General features: G+C 29.6%; 1 protein-coding gene across 1 annotated transcript; it reads right to left on the bottom strand.

Moving 5' to 3' along the window:
- Positions 1-1,770: 1,770 nt before the first annotated feature.
- Positions 1,771-3,827, bottom strand: CPR21 (cuticular protein 21). Its single transcript, XM_003701799.3, has 2 exons — positions 3,499-3,827; positions 1,771-2,811 (listed from the first exon to the last, which is right to left on the bottom strand). The coding sequence occupies exons 1-2, from the start codon at positions 3,607-3,609 to the stop codon at positions 2,425-2,427; spliced, it is 498 nt and encodes a 165-aa protein (XP_003701847.2). The 5' UTR covers positions 3,610-3,827; the 3' UTR covers positions 1,771-2,424.
- Between the last annotated feature and the right edge of the window lie 10,273 nt (positions 3,828-14,100).

Raw genomic sequence — 14,100 nt, 5'->3', positions numbered from 1 at the left:
AAACAAAATATTTTAAAGTAGAATCGTATGAAATAAAATATTTTGAAACATAATATTTCAAAACAAAATATTATAAAATAAATTGAAATTGAATATAATAAATTACCTTATTTTAAATTGCAGTAATTGCAAAATATGTTAGATTGTATTCGAAAATAAAATAGAATAATACTAAGTAAATTATCGTAAACATTTGAAATTACGATATTTTCAAGGATAGTCAAAAATGAAATATTTTTGCAAATTAAAGTAATTCAGAATAGAATATATAAAATTAAAGTATTACGATAAAAAGTATTGCGAATGAAGTATTCCTTTATTTAAAATTTAGAATAAAATTTGAATAATTTTAGAATGAAACATTGATAACTCAAGTATGTCAAATAAAAATATTTCAAAATAAAATATTTCAAATTAGAGAATTAATAGAAATGTATAGAGTTTCAAAAATCTGTTATGAAGTAGTTGTAACACCAAGTCTATTTGAAATAAGGTTTCGATGCTCCCGTCTTTCGTAAAGAGTAACAGTATGCAGATCAGAGTGCACTTAATTACCATCTTAATGAGTAACACGCGACTTTTGTGGAACTCGTCTTTTTTCACCGACGGGTTATGCATCACTGTCCATAATGTGTTACAACTCTGAAGTGATGTCGGTCAATGGTTAATGACGTCATAAGTCTCGTACGCCGAACACGTTCGTATGTGATGTAGTCATACATCTCACTCTCGAATCCTCCGTTTCCTTCATTTTTTTCCGACGATGGTTTAGGATACCAAGTCCGATGTACAGTCTTACTGAAAATTTGCGATATCTACAGTTTCAGAAAAAGGTACGATTCATTCGGTAAATTATGTTTAAAAGCAACGAGTCACCTGTATTTAAGTGTGTTGAACAATAAATTAAGTAACTTTCGAAATTCAAGAAAAATGTAGACACTTCATACATTTGTATATTTAAGCTGTTATGAATTTGCATTTAAAGAATGTACATGTACAATTTTATATGAAAATGTAATGATCATCTATTTTTAAGTTTGGTGAACTTTTGTTAAAGCAACATTTGACGTTTAAGAACAAAATATATATTTAATACTTTGTAATTTATTCAATTAATATTTGAAGAATATATAGCAATTTTATATGAAAATATAGCCATCACTTAATGAAGAAATGAGTTAAATTAAATGAACAAATTTTGAAAATTAAAATAAAAAATAAAGTGAATTTGTATATTTAAAATTTTGTACTTTACTGAACTAATATTTGAAGAATATATAGCAATTTTATATAGGACTATAGTGACTCTGTTCAAAGTTAGAACAATTTTACCGGGACGCTATAAAAATGGCTGCCATAAAATGAGTTTCATAACTAAAGCAGTAAACGCAGAATTTCCTTAGAAAAAATCTGGAAACGTTTTTAAATTATATTGACGTGGTTATAGTTTACCAAAATAAATAAAAAATGTATGAAGTAAGAATAGTAATATTCTGAAAAATGTGTACAATTTGTTGCGAAAACAGTGACAGACAAATTGTAAATAATTTTGTGCTTACAAATAGTTCAAATGGTTATCAAATAGTTCTGTTTCTAAAATTTAATTTTAATTCTAACATTTTAATTTTACCATTAAAACAAACTAGAAATTACGATACTCAAGAATAAAATATTTCAAGAAAGAATATTAACAAATGTTATGAATTTAAAAATTACAAAGTAGAGTATTTCAACGTGAGAGGGTGCTTAAAAAGACAGACAAGCCTAATATTTATTTTGCAATTAAAATTATTTATTATAATACAAATATACTTGTGTTACCAGTTTCATCCCGTCATCACGGTTCAACTGTTACACAATTTTCCTTAATAATCGCTGCAATTCAAGCTTTAACTACTACTATGAGGTCGAGGGATACTCCACAGGGTATACAGATTTCCATAATTCCATTCACAAATACCAGGTGATGCTGAGTCTCTAATCTTCAATTATTCAAATCTTCGTATGTAGTGAACTTGTTAACTATTACGATGTCTTTTTATACGTCGAGTTTCAGAACTTCACTATACAATATTAATATTATTTCATCAAGGTTTACTAAAAAATTTTTCCAACAGAAAGATCTAAACATACACGAAATTCATTTCGAATTTTAAAATTTATTTTAAACTTATTTACTTATTTTCAAAATAAACTTATACCTAGTGAATCCGTTAAGAACTTTGGATTAAATCGATTAAAAACTAGTTAGGTTATCCATCGAATCATAGATATCAGTTAAATCTCAAACTTGATAGTTTGTCTTTTGAAATTGTAGCCAAATTAAATGATCAGAAAGGAAGAAGCGAGTCCATAAAGAAAGTGTCGCGATGGTTTGCAGCCATCGTCGCGTCAAAGTCTTATTTCTATAACACAATCGAACGATCAACGAACTTTGTCTTGTTCAGGATGCGCAGCGATGTATTCCAAGGCTTTTAAAATTCCTTCAGGGATCGGATGCGGGGTCGGAAGATGTTCACCCTTTGGCTGGAAGCCATTTTCGTCGGCCACGTAACTCAAGACGACCGGGTTTCCGTCAGCAACAGAGTAACTGTAGGATCCTTCAACAACCACTACGGAGTTCGTATCGTTCAGCTGCTTTAGTTGACCGTGTTCCGATGCCTTGATGCCGTTTGCAGTCTCGTAGCTGAAGGCGTAGGACCCGTCTGGATTTGGTCCATCGGCGGTGTATGCGACGATGGGTATCGGTGTGGTGTTCTCCAGAGGAGCACACAGAGAGGACGCCACCATGGAGGCGAACAAAACACAAGCCTACAAATTTATTTACTTTATCAACAATACTGGACCTTATATTTTTATATTACTAAATATTTTTAATGTTGCTCTCTGTAATATTTAAAATTTGGAATCTTGTAATAACTCTCCCTCTTGTATTACTCTTTGTAACATTTAAAAATACAGGACGATGTCTTGAATATTGACTGTGAAGAGCTTAACTATGGAAATTGTTAAGAAGTTCTTTTAAAACGTAACTTCACTTTTTGTACGTATGAGTTATATCAATGTCACTGAAAATTTTAAGCGCACAAATGACACAAATTAACGTACTATTATATTGTTTCGTTATAAACCATATTATCAATATTTTTAAATATGAATCTACAACTGGGAAAATATCGTCAAAAATAAATTTTCAGTGTGAAAAATGTTTTTGTACATAAACCTCCAGTTTGAAAAATATTTTTGTATATAAATCTTCAGTTTAGAAAATATTTTTGTATATAAATCTTCAGCTTGAAAAATATTTCCAGATACGAATCTGTAGCTTGAAAAAAATTGTTGTATATGAACCTTCAATGTAGTATTAACTCTCTCATAAATTCTATTATTATATTTATTTTAAATGTATTGCACAAATTCCCACCCTTCGAGAAGTCAGCGTATTATCCACGAAATAAAGTATAATTCACAAAAAGTGCTTCCACTCGCGAAACTTACCAAAGTGTTCATGTTGATCAGAGTAGTTTTCAGATTGTAAAGACGAAGTCTAACGGACCCGTTTATATATCTTTGCCGAAACCTTGCCAGGTGCGAGGACCTCTCTCTCATTGATAGATTTCTGGCCCAAGCTTAGACACTGGCAAACATTACGAAATTCTTTTTTTTTAGAGGGGGTCTAATAGAGGGGCGACGTGGACCCCGGCTACGGTACACAGAATAGCCACATCTCGTCGACGTACAACATCGTGTCCCTGTATGAAACGTTCATGAAGATTCTGGGAAAAAGACGCATTTGCATTATCTTGAAAATCTGCGCTCGAAGAAAGTATCTCTGACCACCTTATTACGTGAGTATAATTCAAACGATCCGATTAAAAGATTGGCCTAATATGGAGACACTGCATGTGACCCTCGTTAACGAACAAAGCAGTCAAGATGAAGAATAGCTACAAATTATGGAAGTTGGCTTCATTTGTTCAGTCCATTTTCGTCGAGAGAATCACACTTTTGTTACTTTTTGTTTCTTTATTTAAAAATTGTGATCTCTTTGTTTGGTGGTAGATGGGTGGTGAAGAATTTGTTTTATGGAATATTTGAATTATTGTAATTAATTAGTAATTGGGTTGATATTTTTACTAGATCTTCATTTGTATGGTGCTCTTTTCTAACACTGCTATGTTAATTTATTTTTATAGAATTCTTCAAAGTTCAAGACTTTAGTTAGATTTATAAGTTTATTTAAAATTTGAAGGTTGATAAGCTTAAATGAGTTTAAAATTTGTAAGTAATGGTTGTTCAGATGTTAGTTAAATAGATTAGGATTGAGGTTAGGTTCCATATTATGGTTATGTTCAGTAGAAAATCGTATTTCTTCTAGAAACTGATTTTATTGTTTAGGGATCGTGGTTTTTGAAATATCTTATTTGATAAGATATTAACAAGTTTTTGGTGTAAGTACACGATTACGGTACCAACACCCCGAATATAATTTTATAAAAAAACCTCTTGGTTCTCATTTTCAAAATTTTAATTTATTTATCCCATAAATAAAAATCTCCCTGAATATTATATTATGAAGAAGTTATATAATTAAATATTTACTAATTTATATTATGGTAATCCAAAATGAAATAATTTAAAAATTGACTGATAAAAATTTTCCTTTGATACCGTAATTAGCTATCTCGCAATTATTGAATATCACTGTAATGGAGAACGTGCTTCGTCACATAGATCAATTTAATATGAATTAAAAGTTAATTAAAAGACAATTTAATTTGATTTAAAAGCCAATGGAAGACTAATTTAATTTAAAATTGCCAATTGATTAAAAATGTATGAAATATTTCGATAATTCTGCACGTTCGTGTATAGAATAATTTTCTCAAACGATTAATAATCTTAATTATTCGAATACCAAGCGTTAATCATATTATGAGATGCACTCTCGCGCGTAAAACGAATCTACGAAAGGCTCACCAAATATGGAATTCATTTTCAATGCTTCCATTGACCCGGTGATCCCTTTGGGCGAATTTTCGTGTTTCACGTGTGTTATAAATTCAGCCGTGTAACAAATCTGTTGAGCCTTGGCTACAGCACGCGAACCGAATAAATAAGTTCATCTATCTCCACCGGAGCTGCACTGCCAAAAAAATTCTTTTTTTTTGCAGGAAGTATGCATCAACCGTTCTGCAATCTTTATGTTACCCTCAAGTACAGTTGAATTGAGGAAAAAATTGCATTTTGCTTTATAACAGTGATTTTGAAAATTAATTTCATGAATCAAACTTAGTTTGATAGTTTTATTGTTTTAATGGTAGAATTGTTGGGAGGGTTGAAATCTTTTCTTTTAAATACTTTTTCTAGGACTATTTTTAAATCGTACAAAAAATTTATAATTTTTGTGTTAAATTTTTGTATACTCGATATTCAATTTCGTAATGTAAAAAGTGTAATATAAGTTTGTGACATAAAAGTGTCTTGAATGATCTATTGTAGTATAAAAAGTTGAAGCTTAAGCTTTTTTTAAATTACTGTGTAAGTGTATTTGTGATATTTTTAATGTTAACAGCAAGTATGTAGAAAACAAAATTAGGTTAGGTATATCGTATATAAAATCTCTAACGCAATTTCATGACATAAAAGTGTGGTAAAATGTCACTTATGAAATAGCAGTTTCAAGCTTAAAATGTTCTAAAAATGAATCTAAAAAGATTTAATCAATATTATTATCGTGTAGAAAAATATAACATTAGAATTGCAATTTTGTTTACGTTGCAAATTGGTTGATTCATACTGTATTCTAGCAAGGAATCTGCCATCTTATTTTGAGAATATTAACAAAACGTTTAAGCCATCATTTTCAGTAAGTCTTAAGCTTCATTTTGATTTATGACAAGTGCCATTTTATGGTACTGTTATATCATCAAATTATTTCAGACTGTATTAGTTGTGAAATCAGTGATAGCTTAATATAATTGAGAAGCAACCATTTTATGATAGAAATATTACTGATTTATATCGTTATTTTTTGTATTTAAGCTTCAAATCGACGTGCTACAAAGGTTATTTTGAGTGTTTTATGTTATCAAACCATATGAGTCTTCCAATATTATAAAATTAGTAATTGTTTCCTATAATTGACAAACAGCCATTTTGTCTTAAAAATACAAATGAAGTTATGTCGCCATTTACAGTAATTCAGCTTTAAATTGATGTGCCATAAACGCCATTTTGTGTCATTTTTATGTCATAAAATAATGTTGGTTTTTATATATTGTAAAAGTAGTAATTGTTTGTTGTAAGTGACAGTCAGCCATTTTGTACTAATTGTAAGAATGCTAACAAAATATTCTTGAGATTAATTATACTAAATCTAGAACTTCGACTTGATATGTTATAAATGTTATTTTACAGTACGTTTCTGTCATGAAATCATGTTATAATTCTAAGACTACATTTATACACAAAATAAGTTATTTAATATGTAAATATAAAATGTAAAATCAGACATAACTATATAAACAAAACCAGATGTATACAAGATGTATACCAGAAGTATAAATATAAAATCAGATCAAAAATGTAGAAACAAAATTAGATATAAATAAATGTAAAATATAGAATCAAATATAATTATAAAAACAAAATCAGTAATAAATAAATATGAAATGTAGAAACAGACACAGCATATAAATTCGACACAATTAAAATAAAAACCACAGGTATAAAAATTCATAAAAATGGTAAACGTTTCCTTCCCACATAAACAAGAATAACGACATATCTTGGAAGATATTTACTCTCGAAATTTGAATGTCGAAATTTCATTTCGCAATTACACCTACGTATTTTGTAGAAATGCACGCCGTAATCCCACAATTTGCCAATACATAAATCTATTCATCCGGGAAAGAAAGAAGCGTGATGTCCTTATGACCCGCGGCCATAGGATTTCTTCTTTTTTTCCTTAAGGTTACGCTAAAACGAAAGTCTGGAAACCCGTAAACACGATATTTGAACGCATCAAATTTACCAACGGGTCATCTTGTACTCGACATTTAAGATCCCTCGTAACCTCTTGATTGATGAAATTATAAGTGCAAGATATAATTTTGTAAGCCTTTAGTTCATGTTTCGATTTTTTTTACGGGCTCTCGTTTAATTTGCACTGTTTCTTTTTTTTGAGGACAGTACTTTGAGCGGTGAGTGTTTCTTGAGAAATATCCCTTTGAGTCATCTACCAGCTCTCGTGCATGATTATTCGTCGATCATCGTTTTTTCTGTCGGTAAGATAGAGTGTTGAAGATGGTTGCAAATTATAAGGGGACTTGGGTGAGAAGAAATTGTGCTTTCGTTTTATGTTGTAACGAAGATTTCGATGTTTTTAACATTCTTTAATTGCACGTTGAGCAAGTGGAGGTTAATTGATTGGTTAGATAGATACATAATTTCTGGTACTTTCGTAAATACCAATTGTGTCGTTCAAAGTATTATGAATTATAGAAAATTCTGAAAATGAAAATAGTTGAAGAATAGGATTATTATGTCAGTAAATCGCGTATGTGATTAGTCTAATAATTCTGAACTTAATCTACAATTAGATTTCTATTATGTGTATTAGATCTGTATTCTCACATTAGAAGACACATTGTTGTGACACAAATTTTTAAGATATCTTCTAATATTCTTAAATTTAAAAAGTTTTTAAAATATAACAAGTGAAGGCAATTTACTATATCTTGAACTAGGTTTGGGTTAAGTAAATTTATCTTTTGTTAGACATGAAGCAAGTTTCTGTTAGACATTTCAGTTGAAACTAATTTTAACGTCAGTTAGATTTTATCTATATCAAGAGCTAACCTTGTTCAGAACTAACTTTAAGAAAAATTATTTTAAGCCAGTTAAGCAAATCTGTCTAGACAGAATTCATTTTAATGAGATCTAATCTTACGTGGATCAAATGTTAGTTAGTCCAGAACAAATTTTATTGAGATTTAGCTACTGCTATCCTTAGAGCTAATTTGGACAGGACCTAACGTTAAGTGTAACTAACCTTAATTAGTATAAGCCGGTAATACATTTGTCTAGATTAGACTAAAGTGTTAAGTTTAACTAGAATTAAGGTTAGCTAGGTTTAGTTTTACGTATTACTAATTTGAGATAAAACTAATTATAAATAGTATTGATCTTGGACTCAAGCTTAACTTGTACTGACCTCAACAAAATTTTGAAGTTAGTAGAAATTTAGAACTAATTTTAATTTCTACAATCTTAACTGAAATTTTAATTAGTACTTAACTATAACAGTACTTGTAATTTTAATTAAGACTGTTGCTAGATTTTAATACAAATTTTAACTAGTACTAGCCTTAGTAATCTTATCTAAGGTACTCTTAACTATTACTAACTTTAATCTAAACTTCACTGGAACGTAACTAGAATTTTAACTAGAACTTCAACTATAACTTTAACTAAAACTTTAACTAAAATTTAACTAAAAAGCTAGTACTAATCTTGATGACAACTAGTCTTATCCAAAATAACCTTAGTTGTTAATAACTTTAATTTGAATATGCTTCAAGCAGACTTAACCTAATCTTACCTTAACTGCCACAAATCTCAGTTAAACCCAACCTTAACTATTAATAACCATAAATAGGATCTCAAGTGGAATTAACCTGAACCAGACTTAACCTTAATTATAGCTAACCTTAATAAAACCTAACATATATAAGATCTATCTACTTTTGATAGTACTGAAAGATAAATACTCTTCAGACCTAACCTAATCTTAAATGCTAGAAATCTCAGTTAAACCCAACCTTAACTATTATTAACCATAAATAGGATCTCAAGCAGAATTAACCTGTACCAGACTTAGCCTTAATTATAGCTAACCTTAATAAAACCTAACATATATAAGATCTATCTACTTTTGATAGTACTGAAAGATAAATACTCTTCAGACCTAACCTAATCTTAAATGCCAGAAATCTCAGTTAAACCCAACCTTAACTACTATTAACCATAAATAGGACCTCAAGTAGAATTAACCTGAACCAGACTTAACCTTAATTGTAACTAACATTAATAAAACCTAATGTATATAAGATCTACTTTTGATAGTACTGTAAGATAAATACTCTTCAAGATTTTTAATTGAGATATATCTTCCACTCTCGTTTATATTCCGACTTTGATTAATGTGGATTAAATATATTTGATTTATAAGTATCACCCGCAGAGAAAAAAACAGGGTAATGTAGCGATTTTTGAGTATTAATGTGGTGACGATAATAAACGCCATAAATTACTCTGGTAAGAGAAAGAAGTAACCTGAACCTAACATTTAAGGAAAAAGTGAATGGTTCCAATTCATATTGCTGTCAGCGTGTAATAAATCACATAACAAGATTCATGCATAATAATTTCACCCACGTTTCCGACTTTCTTTACCAAACTACATTCCTTGTATACTTACATTTTAATAATACAAAATTGTTGTTATTTCAAGTTAATACATAAAATATGTTGTAAGACTATAATTATAAGATATTTTGTTCTAATATAAACGATACTGTTAATCAATTTTAATTTTAATACAATTTTAATCCAATAAGGAGTTTTTTAAACAAAATTACCAGTTAATTATGTTAATTAGTAATTGTAAAAATAATTATTTATGGGAAATATTAATATGTAATGTATTTCAAATTTAAGTACTAAATAAAAGTGTTATGTACATATGATATTGGAAAATTGTAGGTTTGTTTAAAACAATTTTTAAATTTAAAATGCTGACATTTCTAATTTGTTTAAATTCTGAAGGAACTGAAACTTTTATGAGATTCTTCTTTTTTATATTTACGAAAAAATATAAAAATTGTAATTTAATAAAGGAAGAAATTTAATAAATTATAAAGTATTGTGCTCGAAAAGCAGGATATGTTACTTTCACATTTTATAATAAAATATAACAATTCAAATGCAAAAGTTAAAATTCATTGAAAGAGGGAATTTACTAAATTACAAAGTGAGTTGTTAGAAAGTAGTAACAGGTTAGGTTACTATTACATTTTACGATGAAATGTCACACAGATGCAAACACAAAAGAAAGCTGCATCAAATTAAATAAATAAGAAATAATACATAAACGTTTCAGTTTATTTATCAAACAATCCAAATAAAATCAGTTCACTTTCCTCGAAAAAAAAGAAATGTTACATTAACAGTCAACGTTGTATAATTCTGCCAAAATGTCCCTTCGATTATATCATACGACTTTTCAAAATGAAATGTGCCAGTGAAAACTGATAAGAGAATCAATATGGGATGCGATTTCTCATGGTCGTTAAGCCTCGATAAAGGTTGGAATCTCGAACGGAGGTGCAAGTGATAAATTATTATAACCCGTTGTAAGAGTCCCCTTAATCGTTGGCTACGTAACTTTCGTTGAACCAGCTAAAGGGAATCCGACTCATCCACCTTGTGAAAGTAAAAATATTATGGGGCAGGGTTTCCCATACTGTATTTTAAGCCATATCGTTGCTTCTCAGAAAATACCGAAATAAGCATTCTATGAAATACATTACTGCATATTCATGACCTTTTAACGTACAACACATCCTCATAATAAACTTACCTTTCATTTTTGACAAAAATTTTGTTCGAACTTATATCTTTCATTTCTTTATTTTTGTTCAAAATTAAATCTACCATTCCTTTTAAAATCTGGTGGATTTGTTGTGCTTTATTTTTTAAAAAGCATTCGGATCTTTCATTTAAAGAAAGAATTCTACTTGGACATATTTTTAAGAAACAGTTATTTGATAGTTTTGGAAATTTTGTCAACGTGTAGTAATCTAATGTGTAGTAATGCAGCGTGTAGTAATCTAACACGTAATAGTCTAATGCGTGAAAATTTAACGCACAATAAGCTAACGCGTAATAATCTAACAAGTGTTAATCGAACGTGCAGTAAACTGACGCGTAGTAATTGAATGCGTTGTTGTATGACATGTGGTAATCTAACACATAATTCAATGCGTAGTAACTGAATGCGTGGTAATCTAGCGCGTAATAATCTAACGTGTCATAATTTAACATGTGGTAATCTAACACGTTGTAATTCAGTGCGTAGCAACTGAATGCGTGGTAATCTAGCAAGCAATAATCTAACATGTCATAATTTAACATATGGTAATCTAACACGTTGTAATTCAGTGCGTAGCAACTTAATGCGTGGTAACCTAGCGATTAATAATCTAACGTGTCATAATTTAACGTGTGGTAATCTAACACGTTGTAATTCAGTGCGTAACAATTTAATGCGTTGTAATCTAGCAAGTAATAATCTAACATGTCATAATTTAACATGTGGTAATCTAACACGTTGTAATTCAGTGCGTAACAATTTAATGCGTGGTAACCTAGCGATTAATGATCTAACATGTCATAATTTAACGTGTGGTAATCTAACACGTTGTAATTCAATGCGTAGCAACTTAATGCGTTGTAATCTAGCAAGTAATAATCTAACATGTCATAATTTAACATATGGTAATTTAACACGTTGTAATTCAGTGCGTAGCAACTTAATGCGTTGTAATCTAACGCGTAATAATGTAACATGTGATAATTTAACATATGATAATTTAACGCGTGATAAGCTAACAGGTTATAATTTAACACGTGAAAATCTGGCGCGTGATAATTTAACACAAACTAATCTAACATGTGGTTGTACATTATTATACAATATTTGGTGGTGGTTATATAATATTTGGTAATCTAACGGGTGGTTATACAATATTTGGTAGTCCAACACATGGTTATGCAATATTTGGTAATCTAACGTGTAGTAACTTAGCAGGTAGCAATTTAACGCGTAGTAATAGGTAAACATGTAACAATAATCTAATGGGTAATAATCTAATAATTTAACGTGTAAAAACCTAACCCATGATAAACCAACGCATAACAATTTAACACGTAATTAACACGTAGTGATACAATGTAGCAACAACAGTTAACCTAACACGTAATAATTCAATATATATCAATATAACTCGCGGTAAACTAACGTGTAGTACTTTAATTCCGTTATCTAACATATGACAATGTAGCATAACTTCAGCTTTTAACGAAAGATTTCCGATCACTTTCGATAATCTCCTTGCATCTTTGTGCATCCGTAGATCTTCGTGCATCTCCGAGCGTCTTCGTACATCCTCGTTCGCTATAATGGCGCCTTACTATTACGCGCGAAAATCCTTCTAAAAATGATTCCATAGCAAACTACGTCATCAATAACATCGAAACTTGATTGTAACTTAATTAGAAACCTGTACACGATATAAATTAACATGGTGGTACTCTTGAAACGAAATTACACGTTACATCAATTAATCCGTCAAAATGCTAGACAACAGGGCGGCCAATTACAGTGTCGTCTGTCCTTCGAACATTAGAAAACATCTTTCACTCGAATCAACGTTAGACGTCGAAAGTATAAATCATCGATTGTACCTTTCACTGTGCGTCCTCAAAGGTTACAAATGCTTGGCATTAATTAAAAACGTACGCGACGAACCTCTGAGTAGAGGAGACGAATGCGTGTGTACTTGAACCTCTGGTCTCCATTAATTTAACGTATTAGATACACGTTCGTTTATCTTGTTCGATTTCATTACGAAATATCCACACGATTATCTGCATTTTATGAAGTAGTCGAATCAAACGTTTCGTAGATATGCAGATTTTGTCCTTCTGGTTCCCTGCTCGTGTCAAAATACTTTTTCAAACGATAGTTAAGACGGTCATAAACTCCTATCGTGCTAATCTTTAATTATGGGGTAATAAATAGTTTTTTTCCTCGTGGTGTGATGTTTTTGAGAATTGCACGGTGATTTCGGTCTCTCTCGCAAATGTCATTACGCATCTTGATGATGCGAGCCATTAGCCTTGGAAAGAAGGTTATTGGCCTACGAATGCTGCCTTTTAATTAACTCTTTATTTCCCTAATTATATCTATATTGCTACATTCCCTTGTAAGTTACAACACGGTTATCTAATTTAAAACGTTGGGTGCTTGGTGATTTGAAACGTTATTCGGATTTGGTAATTTAATTAGGATTGGTTATAATGACCGTTTTATTTATAAATAGAAGTTTGATGGCATTAGTACTGTGGAGTGAACAGTTTATCAACAGTTTTTCTATATGTTGCGCTATTTTTATATTGTGCTTATATTATTACAAATTGTAAAGTTAGGTTTCATTGTTACGTAGATGATTTGAGATATACTGTTTAGATTAGGTTATTCTCGTAAATTGTAGTAGAGGAAGTAGATATTAATTAAAATTAATATTAATTCAGATAACTAATTTTCCATACCTCTTTATATTTAGATATTTAGATATCGTAGTATTTTTCTAAAATATTTAGATATTACTTTTTTGATATATAGATGTTAGATATTATTATCTTTGCATATTAAATATTTTTATCTTTGGATGTTCAGATATTTTATCTTTGATTATTTGGATATTATTTTCTTTAGACATCTATATAAATTTAGCTGCAGATATTTAATTGTTCTTATGTTTGTATATTTAGATATTTTTATTCTTATATAAATATTATTTCTTTTGGATATTTACATACTGTTATCTCTAGATTATTAGATGTTTTTATGTTTGGATATTTAAATATTATTTTCCCTAAATGTTTACATATGTATTTGCATATTATCTTTGAATATCTACAAATTTTTATATTTGTACATTTAGATATTATTTTTCTTAAGTATATAAAAGTTATCTTCAGATATTAAGATATTTTTGTATTTCAACACTTAGATATTACTTTTTGTAGAGATCTAGTGTCATTCATTTATTTAAATATTCAGATATTAATTGTTTCTCTAGAAACATAAATATAACATGCTTGAATATTACGTTTTTATATATCTCTTCAACTATTTGAAATATAAAACATTTCACATAATTTCAGTTAATACAATGTTGCTTAAATTCCTAACTGTAGCATCAGATTTTCCACCGCCATTGGTCGAACATTTTATAACCATAAAAT

Source organism: Megachile rotundata, chromosome 4 (genome assembly GCF_050947335.1).
Source record: "Megachile rotundata isolate GNS110a chromosome 4, iyMegRotu1, whole genome shotgun sequence".
In the NCBI taxonomy this organism is placed as follows: domain Eukaryota; kingdom Metazoa; phylum Arthropoda; class Insecta; order Hymenoptera; family Megachilidae; genus Megachile; species Megachile rotundata.
This window is presented reverse-complemented; position numbering and strand designations above follow the sequence as displayed.

Excerpts from the sequence above, each read along its gene's own strand:
- CPR21 (XM_003701799.3), bottom strand. The coding sequence starts at position 3,609 with ATGAGAGAGAGGTCCTCGCACCTGGCAAGGTTTCGGCAAAGATATATA. Across the intron at positions 2,812-3,498 it reads TGATCAACATGAACACTTTG|GCTTGTGTTTTGTTCGCCTC; the intron begins GTAAGTTTCGCG and ends ATAAATTTGTAG.